This window comes from Colletes latitarsis, chromosome 1, assembly GCF_051014445.1.
Source record: "Colletes latitarsis isolate SP2378_abdomen chromosome 1, iyColLati1, whole genome shotgun sequence".
In the NCBI taxonomy this organism is placed as follows: domain Eukaryota; kingdom Metazoa; phylum Arthropoda; class Insecta; order Hymenoptera; family Colletidae; genus Colletes; species Colletes latitarsis.
In genome coordinates, this window is record NC_135134.1 from 50372777 (window position 1) to 50385704 (window position 12928).

General features: G+C 39.7%; 4 protein-coding genes across 4 annotated transcripts in view; 1 reads left to right on the forward strand and 3 right to left on the reverse strand.

Moving 5' to 3' along the window:
* Positions 1 to 77: 77 nt before the first annotated feature.
* Positions 78 to 2736, reverse strand: LOC143342318 (omega-amidase NIT2-like). Its single transcript, XM_076766056.1, has 6 exons — positions 2691 to 2736; positions 2453 to 2599; positions 1458 to 1642; positions 1199 to 1367; positions 495 to 728; positions 78 to 312 (listed from the first exon to the last, which is right to left on the reverse strand). Exons 1-6 carry the CDS (start codon positions 2734 to 2736, stop codon positions 221 to 223), a joined length of 873 nt encoding a protein of 290 aa, XP_076622171.1. The 3' UTR covers positions 78 to 220.
* A 150-nt stretch (positions 2737 to 2886) lies between these two features.
* On the reverse strand, positions 2887 to 5201 carry LOC143342252 (G-patch domain and KOW motifs-containing protein-like). The gene is made up of 5 exons (XM_076765963.1): positions 4878 to 5201; positions 4406 to 4766; positions 4223 to 4326; positions 3812 to 4119; positions 2887 to 3600 (listed from the first exon to the last, which is right to left on the reverse strand). Exons 1-5 carry the CDS (start codon positions 5015 to 5017, stop codon positions 3098 to 3100), a joined length of 1416 nt encoding a protein of 471 aa, XP_076622078.1. The 5' UTR covers positions 5018 to 5201; the 3' UTR covers positions 2887 to 3097.
* Positions 5202 to 6262: 1061 nt separating this feature from the next.
* LOC143349271 (uncharacterized) lies at positions 6263 to 10294 on the forward strand. The gene is made up of 2 exons (XM_076780425.1): positions 6263 to 6357; positions 8433 to 10294. Exon 2 carries the CDS (start codon positions 8439 to 8441, stop codon positions 9867 to 9869), a length of 1431 nt encoding a protein of 476 aa, XP_076636540.1. The 5' UTR covers positions 6263 to 6357; positions 8433 to 8438; the 3' UTR covers positions 9870 to 10294.
* Positions 10295 to 10593: 299 nt separating this feature from the next.
* LOC143344976 (uncharacterized) overlaps positions 10594 to 12928 on the reverse strand; it is a 191231-nt gene continuing 188896 nt past the window's right edge. The window contains 7 exon segments of the mRNA XM_076771633.1: positions 10594 to 10701; positions 10782 to 10946; positions 11072 to 11227; positions 11307 to 11580; positions 11685 to 12034; positions 12093 to 12288; positions 12376 to 12480. Coding sequence (XP_076627748.1) covers positions 10594 to 10701; positions 10782 to 10946; positions 11072 to 11227; positions 11307 to 11580; positions 11685 to 12034; positions 12093 to 12288; positions 12376 to 12480 — 1354 coding nt within the window.

Genomic DNA, 12928 nt, shown 5'->3' on the forward strand with positions numbered 1-12928 from the left:
TTGGATACAAGTTATGAGAAGAAATTCATTTATTGATTATTACAAGTAAAAGAAAGTTCATTCTTTAATAAATCAGAACCCTGCTTAGTAATGTACCTATCCATCCTCTGAAGTCATTTCCAGGTAAGTTTCAATTGTATATGCTTTGTGCTTTATTTAATACAAATGTAAAAAGTATTTTTGCGAATGTAGTTCTCCAGCATGCTTAAAATTAGTTGCGTTAGTCCTTCTTCCAAACGGTATCGTATAAATCGGTGCGTCTCTGAGCGAACGTGGGTATTTGAGTCCTCACTTCATCTACGACCTTCGTATCTAAAAGAAAAGAATGATCGTACATTTATCTGCGAATTTAGCAACGTCCACTTTCCCGCCGTGTCCAGAGGAATTTATAATAAATGGCGTCATCGAAACAGAGCAGAGGACGTCGATCGTTGATTAAGAGTGAAAATAAGTGAAATGACGGGTCTCGTGTATCGGTGTAAAGTGGCAATTACCTATATCGGCGACTAGCATGTCCTCGGTGGCATTTAGCTCGTGAAGAATTTCTCCCCAAGGGTTGGTTAACTGGGTATGCCCCCACGCGACGTAACCGGGCGGAGAACCACGAGCCGGTGATACGCAAGCGACATATAATTGATTGTCATTTGCTCTGGAACGCTGCAGCAACGACCAGTGCAATGGTCCCGTGGTCATATTGAATGCCGCTGGATATATCAGCATCTGGCAACCTGACCCAGAGAAACAGGAAGTATGTACACTCCGAATACCCCGGCCACCCTGTAATTTCTCGGACCACGTTCTACGACTTACTTTAACCCCTACGCGGGTCTTATATCGAAGCAGCCCTGTCGTCATATTTTACCGGGCTTAACTTTATTTTAAGGTCAACTCGACGTAGAATTATTGCTATAACTTTTTCTCCCTCCGTGTCCTCCGTAAGAGTCTTTTTATTAGTTCAGTTAACAAAGAATAATTGCGAAGGTATAAAATGTGTCGGAACAACGGATGTACAAGAAATTGTTTCCATACTACGGAGAATAGCAGAATGCGGTATGTGTATAGAAGATGACGTAACGGAATAGTTTCAATCCACTAAAACTTGCTCCAGTGACGATGAGATTACATGATACGTACATGATATCTTATGTGCTCTGAATAATAAATTGGAGCATGAATATAACAGCAACGATGACCGTACCTTTGTTCCGATAAAGACGTGCCATTTCTTCGAATCTGATATCATAGCAGATGCCAACGCCTATCTTGCAGCCCTTCGCCTCGAAAGTTGTTAACGAATTGCCGGGACTTAGCGAATCACTTTCGCGAAAAGTCATTTTCCCTTTGATATCGATGTCGAATAAGTGCATCTGGTAACAGAAAAAATAAATTCCCGAGACGATTGTTTAGTACAGTGTTTACGATGGGAGAAAATTAAGAAAAATTAAAAAATTGCTTACCTTCCTGTGCTTTGCTATCAGAGTTCCATCGGGCGCCCAGATAGTGCACGTATTGTACAATTTATTAGCTTCCCTTTCGGGTATCGTACCACCGATTACGTAAACGCTACACTTTTTGGCTGCCTCTGATAATGCAACACTGGTTTCGCCATCCGGAATGCTCTCAGCGTATTTTGCAAAATGTGCTGCGTTCGAAAATATGAATCAATAAATCCTATCAACTCTTTATATATGTATATACTTATTACAAAAACTTGCAACTCTTCTTTATACGTATACATTGTGTCGTAGTAAAGGTAAGTGCAAGTTTATTGCTTGGGCATAATAAATTTAAGTATTCAACTACAATGATTAATAAAACTCTAAATATTTTATATTATTTTACACATTTTATTCAAACATTTAAAAAAGAAATGAGATTTTTAATTCGTTGTCTTGTTTATACGCATAAGCACTTCCTGTACTTTTGCCGCCTAAACGGAAATGAGTCAAAACTAGTTCCATATTTAACATGTTAAATATTTACATAATATTTATAATAGTTAAATATTCGGATAATTTTTAAATTGTATTCCCTGATTATTTAAATCATTAAAGTTTGAATCTCATTCTACGCGAATTTTCGAAAAAAGATTCGTCACTCAACGACTTCGTCAGTAGCTTTCGAAACGCAGGCAAGGGTAGTTCGTACGAATGTGTTCTCTCCACCAAAAGTGCTTTAAGTATCGTATAATATCTATAAAAATTACTAAGATGGGCTTACTTCGTTACTGTGAAGTGTCTAGTGTGATAAAAAGTGAGTATTTGACAAGAAATATGATAATTGTGAAAGGGATCGAAGACAAATGTTTCATGGTCCCGCTTGTTCACTCAATGTCCTACTTCCAATTTGCGCGCGAAAGCTTAGCTGATAGGGTGAGTACTTTGTCCGTTTTTAGAATTGTTTCCTTCTTTTTAGTCGAATTTAGTATAAAGAATTAATAAACAGATATTACATGTTCCGTACGGTGAATTGAAACATTCAGGAAGAACGATAATGTCAGCCTCTTGTTGCTTCGCACGTTCGATGAACGAAACCGCTCGCGCAATGTTCGTAGATTTATTTTCGCCAACGGCGAGCTGTACTAGCGCCAAACGAAATGCTGGAAAAAATGTTGGCAAAATTAAATACGTTCTGTAGCATATTCTATTGTGTCTCGTCAGCAATATTCCAGAAAAAGTAAGCATACATACTCGACATTGTCCGTAATCCTTGTTTTACGATGTTTGCGCGTAGCATGATATTTTTTCAGGTTATGTATGAACGCTTACTTGGTATATCAGGTATTACGTAAGCAAACTACATTTAGAAATAACTCGTTTATGATAATGTTCGTAGATAACCTTTTCAAGTCAAATATAGACAATAATCTGTCAAATAATTATCACTATACAATTTTGTAAAGTGGTTATTTAAAATAATAACTTAAATATCCAAAATCGAACTTACATTAATGTACCTCTGCGTTTCGTAATTTTCTAGCTAAGGGTAAGAAAGAAAATATAATTTTGTAAAAATAAGTTTTATTACAAAATGTGTATAAACAAAATTGTACAATTCATCGCGAAAGTAAAATAATAGAGTACGTTCCCGAAAAGTGTTATCGTTTGTTGGAAGATCGAGATCTTGATCTTCTTCGTTTTTTATGTTTTCGTTTCTCCGTCGAATCTCTCGATTTTCTATCTCTCGTTTTCTCTCTCTCTTTATCTTTTTTCTTATGTTTTTTGCTTGCTCTTTCCGGTGAACTGTCTTGTTTTTTGTGTTTCTTTGACTTCTTAGACTTTTTCGCTTTTTTTAATTCGTGCGAATCACTGCTACTGGATCTGCTTCTATCTTTTTTCTTTTTTTTCCCGTGATCGCTAGTGCTATCGTTATCACTGACGGATTCCGAGTATCTTTTCCGACTTTTCGATTTTTTGTCATCTATTTTATTATGTTTGTCCTTTTCTTGCTTAGTACTTTTCTTTCTTTTTCCATCAACATTACGTCTATCATCGTCGTCGCTACTTTCAGAATGTTCGGAAGAAGATCGTTTCTTTTTAACTGCTTTATGCTTGAGTTCCTTAGATTCTTTATCTTTATACTCTTCGTATTTCTTCGCATCTGAAATCAACCCCATAAAACACTAAAGGCTAAAATCTCTATATTTATCAAACTTTTTGTAAATAATTGAGAGACCTTTAAAACAATTAATGAAATCTTTCGATATTTATAATACCGTTAAAAAATTCGTTATATCAGTATTTTCGTATAAATATAAGCGTATTTTTTTGTTTCAAAAGTCCCTTGGTGAAAGTTAACTATCCATACTAACTTAGAACTTTTGCATTTTTCGAATACTCCGATTTAGTGACTGGCTGCACCATGAATTCATTGACGGATATAGAATTTCCTCCCAGAGCCAGTTTTATTATAAGTCTTCCCGCGTCGTCATCGAATCCCTCTATCTGACCATAATTATTGCTTTGTTTTCCAGCTATGATTTTTACGAAAGTTCCCTTCTCAATTTTGAGCTCTTCGTCTGGTTTTTTAGAATCTTTACTTTTTTTTTGAGATGTTACTTTGTCAGCTCCAAGGCCCATGCCTTTTGGACGTAATTCTGGTATAACAGCGGCCACAAGCCTGTAGCAATGATAATAAGAAATAACAGAATGAAAGTATGCTCTCCAATTATCTTACAATATATGTATTAAACATACAATCTTATTTAAAACAAAGAGCATACTTTTCATTTTTCCCAATGCCTTTTCCAGGCTGCCAACCCATTCCTCGTAACATTGCTATTCCAAAAGCATCTACAGGAATTTTTTCATAATCTTCTAACGACGACTGAAAAAATGAAACTAGTAGAATAGTAGAATATACATATATTTAATGATAACATACTCAATTCAACTGCTAATTTTACCTGTTCTTTGCCTCTTAATGATTGATCTTCTACTATTGGCAAAGTCAAAGAATTTGTTTTAGTTTCTTGTTTCTCGTTAGATTTAAGTTCTTCGATAATTTCTTTAGCTGCCTGCTCTTCTAAAGTAACAACTTTATTTTCATTATTCTCCCCAGGCTCCTGCTTTATTATTACACTATCTTTTGACAATGTGTTTCCATTTGTCAACTCTGGCTGTTCTTCCTGCTTAGTATCCACCGGTTCCTCCTTAACCGCTTTAGGTTCAAAAATGTCAGCATCAATTTTGTTGACAATCCTATCGTGCCAGGTTTTAGAACCCAGTAGAGGTATAATAAGAGGTTCATCCTTCTTCTCTTCTTTACTAAAATAAGAAACGCTTCTGAAGATTTCTTTTGTAGCAGTTAATGTGTAGTTACTTTTTTAGGTTATGTTGAGGTTAGGTATTCGTGTTAGTTATTACCGTTTAACTTACCCTATTACTTTAATATTTTTCTCATCGAGACACTCAATGTAATCGATCTTTTTTTGCTCCTGTGGCACGATACTCTTTAAAACAGGTTTTTTAAGGGACTTCGCGAAGCCAAAGGAAATCTTCTTTCCTTCTTCTGCCATTTTTTTTGTAATCAGAAGACTGTGTCTACAGTCGATACATTTAAAATATAAATAAATATCCACTTAAATTATTTACATTGATTCACGACCATGGTTCAGTAATCAATTTAGAGTAAATTGAGAATTATTTAAACATTGTTCAAGTGATACGTCCATGAACCTACACGAAAACGTAACGTTCAAAAGTCACTAACCTACTGTAACCTACTAGTGATGTATAGTGAGCAGTTCGTATTTTTGTTTAATGGATCAATAGTATACGTTCACATGGAACGAACATTTCCCTTGGAACCGCGTGTAAACGTACCTTAAGGAATGTTTCCGGTAAGTAATTGGACAATTTTTTGATTTAAACGAATTGGAAGCTTTGGTGACAATTTTAGTTGACATTAGTTCTCTATGAAATGTAAACAACAATGTTTTCTGATTATATTTAGGATTCATTACATAATAAATTGTTGGTACCGCGAAGGACTTTTATTTATTGTTATCTTTGTACTACAGACGTTTGATTCTACCCTAATTTATGCACCGCGGCGCATGACAGCGCTATTATGTATTATGTTGCTCGCAATTCATTCAGGGCTATTCTATTTTTTGTCTGTGTACTCTCTATTTCTTTTTTTACACCCAGCGAATTATTTCACGGATACACAAAGTGAAACCGATTTGCTTCTACATTGATAACATTTTTATTATTACAGCAAGTAGAATATACAACAAAAGTTTCATCGTTCATTTTAAGATGATCCCTTGTACCTACACACACGTATAAATGAAACGCTTTACCCTTGAAATTTGTTTATTTATTCAGGTTCAGCGAATAAGGTCATGTTACGACCCAACCCAAGTTTTCCTCTCCCAGAATGTTCGAAAAACATAGCGCACCGATTATAGCGAGCAACGTGTTATCGCGGTGTGCCAGAATCGGCATATTTCTGCACGTACAATGGAAAAAGTTATAGGATTCTTGTTGCACGTTCCAGGAAACTGGTTTTCCAGAATTCCACCGTTAAAGATGTCGCGTTAACCCGTTACTCTGCTCGTTTCGATAAACTTGCCCGAACGATTTTCTTCGATCCTCTTGGCGCGTCTCGGAGGAAGCCATTTACTTACCTATCTTTCGGTACAAGAATTACAGTTAAAAACGGCGACCAATTGAGAACGGTAGTTAAGGTCTATCCAGGTAGAGGGGTGAGCGTGTTTTAGTAGCTACAAGAGCACGGTATGCAGATACGAAGCCGGGGTAAACCGGGAAGCCGTAGTTCGTCGAGCGTAGTAATCGTAGTAGCTTCGGACAGTCAACGACATTCGGAAGCCGCGGACACTCTGGTATTCAGGTAAAACCATTTCTCTCGATTTTAACAATTGACTTGTTTTTTTACTTGCTTCGAAATTCGGTACGTTCCTTCCGTTAATTTTATATTGATTCCTCGAAATCCCAAATCAATTCCTTTTTGCGTAGACCATGCATGGAACTCGCGTTGTTTCCCTCAGTTTTGACAGACGATCAGTTTAATAAATTATTTTAACGTTGTCGTAAATCTTAATTTTATTTTAACCACGTCTCGGTATCGATAGACATCTAATTTGTTTAAATTATTTTGATTCGGTAAATTTGCTCCCTCGATTGTCGAGTCGATTTCTTTTTGTCGTAAGTTACACAGGAAGGCAGATTTTCTTTTCATTTATCCATTTATTCACCGAGTTATAAGTGGTCCTACAACTTGTACCCGAAATTTAAAACTTTTCATTATTTTACAATGATGTTAACTACAAGTAAACAAAGTTAATAAAGGGCTCGTGTAATTTGTCTTTGTTGATATTTTAAAAACTCGTATTTTGTGTAAAGGGGGATTCAAAAGTCTATGTTTCTTAAACAACGTAGTCTCGTAGCTAAGTTCGCCGCTATTTCGATAAATCATCGCCATGAGCAAGCAATTAGATAATTCCAGCGACGTTACGGTATTTCGGAGTCGTTTTTTATCTGTCTCCATCGTCGAAATCTTGATCCCAGACCTGGCAATTAAGGAACCGACCGAAATGTAATTGCAAAGTAAAACGGTCCCGGAACGACTGGTAACTGTAAAACAGAGAGTAGAACCGTGTGATGCCGATGCTAACGGAGAAGATCCTCCTAAAGATTTGTTCCGCTATGGCAACGCAAGAAGTCCTATTCTTTACTTCCTTGTTTTTTTTTCGAGGGTATATCCGTAGCCTGACGTTCTGCAAACCGTGTGAGGCGCACGCTAAGAGACCATGACAAAGACAGAATACCGGTCGGAACCGATCCGCCTTCGTCGATGTTTCGGATTCGCCGTTATTAAGACAATAACAGACGCGACGCGCGAGACGGTTAGGCCAGTAAACTACCGTCTCGACGGTCACCGGTGTTTACCGTGCGATAAATTTTTTGCTCCGTTTCGAATCGAACCGAACCTAAACGCTTCGATACTGAGCTCAGTTGTCGTATCGCCGTTGACCGGACCACTCGAAATAAACTGTGATTTCTATTCCGCTAGTGATATCGGTCCCATACTTTTGTACCTCATCTTTCCTCCTCGTACGCCAGTGGTCCACGTCCCTGACTCCGAAACCATCATCCATTCTTCGACAGTCGTCACAAATAATAATCTCCAAACTACCAGAACGTTACATTGTTTCGGTGAAATAAACTCACACAATACGTTATGTATTATCAGATGGCAGCAGAATGGATTTATGGTTACAAGAGCGTGCGAAACATTAGAGTATCGGTATAAATATGAAAGTTCATTTTGCACCAGCAACGTGTTAGTTTCTGATATCAATGGAAAACACACTGTCCACGGTTACAGTGGAATTTTTGGCGTGGTTCCATTGTCGCTCGAAATTTCATAACCGGAATCGGTATCCAGTTCGATGGTGCATTGAACTCTCGTTGTTTCGTGTGTAGAGCGCGAACGGTTGCACATTCTATTAGCAACTCGAATTCTAGTTCGATTTCGCGGGGAAGAATGCCACCGTAAATGTAGTCGAGTGAACAATCGTGCGACCGGATCTACGTGTTGCCCGGAACTCGGTATAATACCGCGGAAACGGCTGGGGAAATTATATTTGTTATGGGGAATCGGACACTGACGGTTCTACAGCCGAGGACGATCTCATCTGACCGCGTGGCTACCGGACGGAACGGTCATTAAACGTCCGTCGTCGTGTTTTCACAGTTTCGTCGTTTCGGTGAAAGCTCCGATTGGTATTCATGCTTTATTTAAACCAACGATCGTTTCTGCGTCGTTGCGTCTCGCCATTCGATCGTCAGAAGCTTCGATCTACATTCCGTACAATATCAAACGAGCTTCGGTACACAGGATTAAATATTTCTCAAGCCCGAGTTTAATTTCTGCACGATCGTTATAATTTCCGTTTCTTTCAGATAAACATGCGCCTATTCCTGAGAATATACCCGTTGCTGTTTCTGCTGTCGGCAATCAACGCGACGGGGATAGGCAAAGCATGGCAGGTCGTTCCGCAAACGACCGATCATTGGAGTCATCCAACATGGCCGCGATCGGACGCTTCCGCTTTCGAAGTACGCAGCGTGAGCGGCGTCGGTCGCCTGGACCCGCCGGAAAACGCTCAGAGGGCCTCGAAATTCGATAAGACCGAGTCGATAAAGTCGAACGTCGTTCCTCCGACCGAGCGTTCTTTTTTACCGATCGAAAGTTCGCGCCATCGTTTCGAACGGTTCCTTGAGAACCGCGATGATTCGAACGACGGGCTCGAGGACGTCGAAACGGGAATCTTGATGGCGTTCCTGCGGCCGGAAGACAACGAAGACGGGCCGGAAGTGGCGAGAGTTCGACGCGACGCGGAGAACGAGACGAAGATGGAGCAGATCGCGAGCGCGAAGAACGTTCGGGAGGTCCGTTTGAGTTCACCGGAGACCTCCTGGTCGACCCAGCCGCTCTCCATAGAGTTCTCGCGTCGCGGTGGTTTGGACCAGATGATCCAACAGACGGTGGACGACGAGGAGAGTCCTAACGCGAGAAGCTACCACGCTCCGCGGGCGGATTTCGTGACCAGTCATCATAGAAGGAGCTACGATCACCGGGAGGCCCGGGACATGCCGGTGACTAGAGGCTACGACGAGTACGACTTCCCCTGGTACAGGAACGCCGCGAGGGAACGAGACTACGATCCTCTGAGCTACCGTCGCGGGTACAGCTACTACTACCCCGATCGCTACAGAATGGAGAGAGAATACTACATGCGTATGCCTCAGGATTATTCTTACTACTACGACCGATACAGGGACGAGGATCTGGACCTCTACGGAAGGAGCAGACCGACGCCGAAACCGAAGAGGATCATCTATTACGCGACGCTTCCAGAGATCGTCAGGAAACCGGTGGACCTGAGGAACTATCCAAGACCCTACGACGCAAACAGAACGCCTGTCTCGAGGGACGGGACTTACAAACGCATCCCAGGTAACGTGGACCCCAGCAGATATCGGTACAGACACCTGTACGACGGCTACGATTCCTATTCGAAGAGATCCAGCTTCGTCGACAGACCCTATCCTTATCCCGAGGATGAAAGTCGACGCAAGGCGACGCTGGAGAGCCTCCGCAATAACGATCCGTTCGATCAGAACGACAGGAAGCTGGCTAATCAGGTGTCGGTTAGAAACGAAGGGAAATTACCTTGGCCGGTGCAGATCGGCACCGAGGTTAGCGTGAAGGACGACGAAAGGATCCCTGGAAGGAAGATATTCGGGGATAGCAACGGTTACGAGAGATTCCAGAGCGCACAGCTGCAAAAGGCGCCGGATGCCACTGGCTCCAGCGAGCTCCAGAGCGACAATTGAACACCGAATTCTTTTTTTTTTAATACTTACACACCTGGACGAAAAGATACTATTTTTTTCTATGAAACTTTAGCCGCGAATTTTAGTATGATCGTGTATCATCTAGGGAGCTAGGAAAATGTTGTTGTACGATCGCGTTTATTCTAATTTTTGGAGGTTTTCTTTTTGGCCCAGTTCGGTGCTTCTGCAGCCTATTTATAGAAATTAACGACGACTGTTTTTACCGAATTTGCTTTAAAAATTAAAGCGAAGTATGATAAAACGTATTGTGATCCGCGGTATCTCCGTTACTTTTCCTACGTACTTATCGCTATTTATGAACTATAAACATGCTATACGCGACGTTTCGCGCATTTTATTTAAAGAGGAACGTCGGTCGTATTAATATTCACTACTATTTTATCGTAGTAGTTTTATACATTTACTCTTCATTGTACCAAATACATTGCCTAAAGAAACTTACCTACTTTGAATTCCTTCAAATACTTTTAACATCGGGTTTTGATGTGGGGGATCAATGAAAAATATTTACAGGGTAGGTGACGGTTTCCAATCGTTTTTATACTGCTTTTATACACACTGAATCTCTATATTGATCGAGATCGTAGACAGAGACATTAGAATCGTGTATTTAACTTTTTACCATATTGTACATTTGTTTCTTAATATACAGTTGAACGATTTTGAAAAATATTTATGGAATCGGTGCCCTTTCGATCCTCTGTTACGTCTTTATCTTTTTCATTGTCTTTTTGAACAAGAACTTCGATAAATTCTCGGAGAAATTATGTTTCCCGATTATTCGGTTCAATTCGAGTATCCAAGAGTTGATCTATAAGAATTTTTTAAGTATTATAAACCATTAAATTTGTTAACTTTCAGTGAAAAAAGGAATATGAATGATTGAGTTACCGAATTAGGTGTTTTTCCATTGATAAAGCCGGACAGTTCTTCCGGTGACATGTTTAAAATACTACACGCAGTCTCTTGTGCCTCTTTTTCGCTAGCTTCGTCCTCTTTTGAACTTCTTTGTGTTTCGTGGCCGTCACGATAGTCGTAAACCCTCTTCAAAAAATTCTAATTCAAAGCAATATAGGATAAGTAAACTTGTTGGTATAGGAATTCATTCTTTGAAACGATCTTCGGATTTTACAATATTAAAATGGGGAATCGCGACCCTTTATTAACGATATTAAATCGACCTTTATAGCTTTCGAGAATTCGATATTCTGATCTTCTGCAGCGATCATTTTCGTTTTTACAGATTTGATCGTACTCTCGTAGCCAGCTTTTATGAGATTAGCTTCCTGCTGCACTGTTTCCTCGCATTTCTTACAATTAGCACATTGCATTTCCATCTGTAATTATTTCCAAATTAGTCGAATCGTGACCCTTTGGAGGATAAATGTCCCATTATTATCGTAAATACGTCCTTACCTTTTCCGTAATGTCTGTCTTCGACTTCTCGTTGTTCAAAACTGAAATCTGTTAAACACGGTTAATCGATAAGAGCGAATCAATCGATTGATTAGTAACGTATACTTTTGCTTTTAGTTGCGAATTGTTGTTTTTCACGACGGTGATCTCGTTTTCCAAGCTGCTTATCTTCGACAAGAGCTGTCCTTTCTCCTTGTTCAGATCTGACAATTGACTTTTGTAACTGTTTAATAAAAATCCCTTGTTGGCATTCGCTGATTCCGATCGCAGTAACCTGAAGTATTTACTTAAAATTCAAAGTTCCATTCGTGACCTCGTTCTAAGCGTCGTGTCCGCCATTTTGGAGAACACTGAAGTTCTCACGAAATCTAAACTCACTTATTACGAAGTTGTGCGATGGTTGCAACGTCTTCTTCGCTCTTCTTCTTCAGGTTCGTTAGTTCCCTGCTCCTTTGCGCGTCTCGAAAATGTAGGGCGTTGGTTTTCTCGTGATGTTCCTTTCCCACATTGTGCTCCATCCACTCCCGCGTGTACTCCATACTCTTTTTGAGCTCGAGGTTCTCGGATATGAGTTTGTTCAAATTCGTCTCGGCGGTATCAGTCTCTTGTTTCAGCCTGTCGAAGCACTTGCTGATCGATTCGTATTTCTTCGATTTGTTTTCCAGCTCCCGCCTTACCGACGTCAATTCCCGTTTCAGTTTCTTCGATTTCGCCACTGCCATCCGCAGCTGACAAAATCGAAACGAAATTATCGCGGTTATGGCGTTTCTATGTTCAAGCGTGTACCTTTTTGTACAGTTTACTCGAAATCTTCTCGTGGCACTTTAAATGTTTGCCACGTTTGATTTGGTAATTGCTACCATTCTTCTCGACCAGCGCGCGAGGACCGAAATTTTCCAGAACGGACGTACAAATACGCACAATTTTCTCTTGCAACATCTCGATCTCTCTGCGAGCTTCCGTCTTCACACTCTCCATAGATCTATGGAGAAATCAACGATACGATCTATTTCGATTGTATTAAGAATTGTAGCTTTGAGTTGCATCGTGATCAAACTAAATTGGAAACCTTTTATATTTTTCTTTTGCGAGTGATTTTATCGTTAGAGCTTCGTCGAGGTCCTTTTTCGCGCGAGATAGTTGAGCCTCGAGGTCCAATATGATTGTTTCGTACCTAATATTACGTCGATTATTAAATTAGTATATTTTCCATTTATTTATATTATATATCGATAGTCGGCTGCGAAATTAAATTTTATCACAGACGAGTTTTACGAGTAGATCTTTCACCCAATGTATTTTTTCGGCCCATTTTTCTGGGGTTTCGAAACCCCATCACCAACAGATTTAGAAATGCATTTTTATTTCCCAACCTATGTATACCTATTACACAAATACGAGGTAAAGAATAGACCTATCGTTAGTGGGATGAACGCTATCCCTGTACCACGAGTGTCTTATAACATGAGATACACTCTTTCAAAGTGGAACAAAATGTTAAAAAGATCATGCATCAAATTGTAAGGGGATCCTCGTAAGAAGACTTTAATCTTCCTAATGGGTTTAATGGGTCGTTAACTTATGGTCACTGGTGGTCAATAGTGAGGTTGGCATCAAGGTCA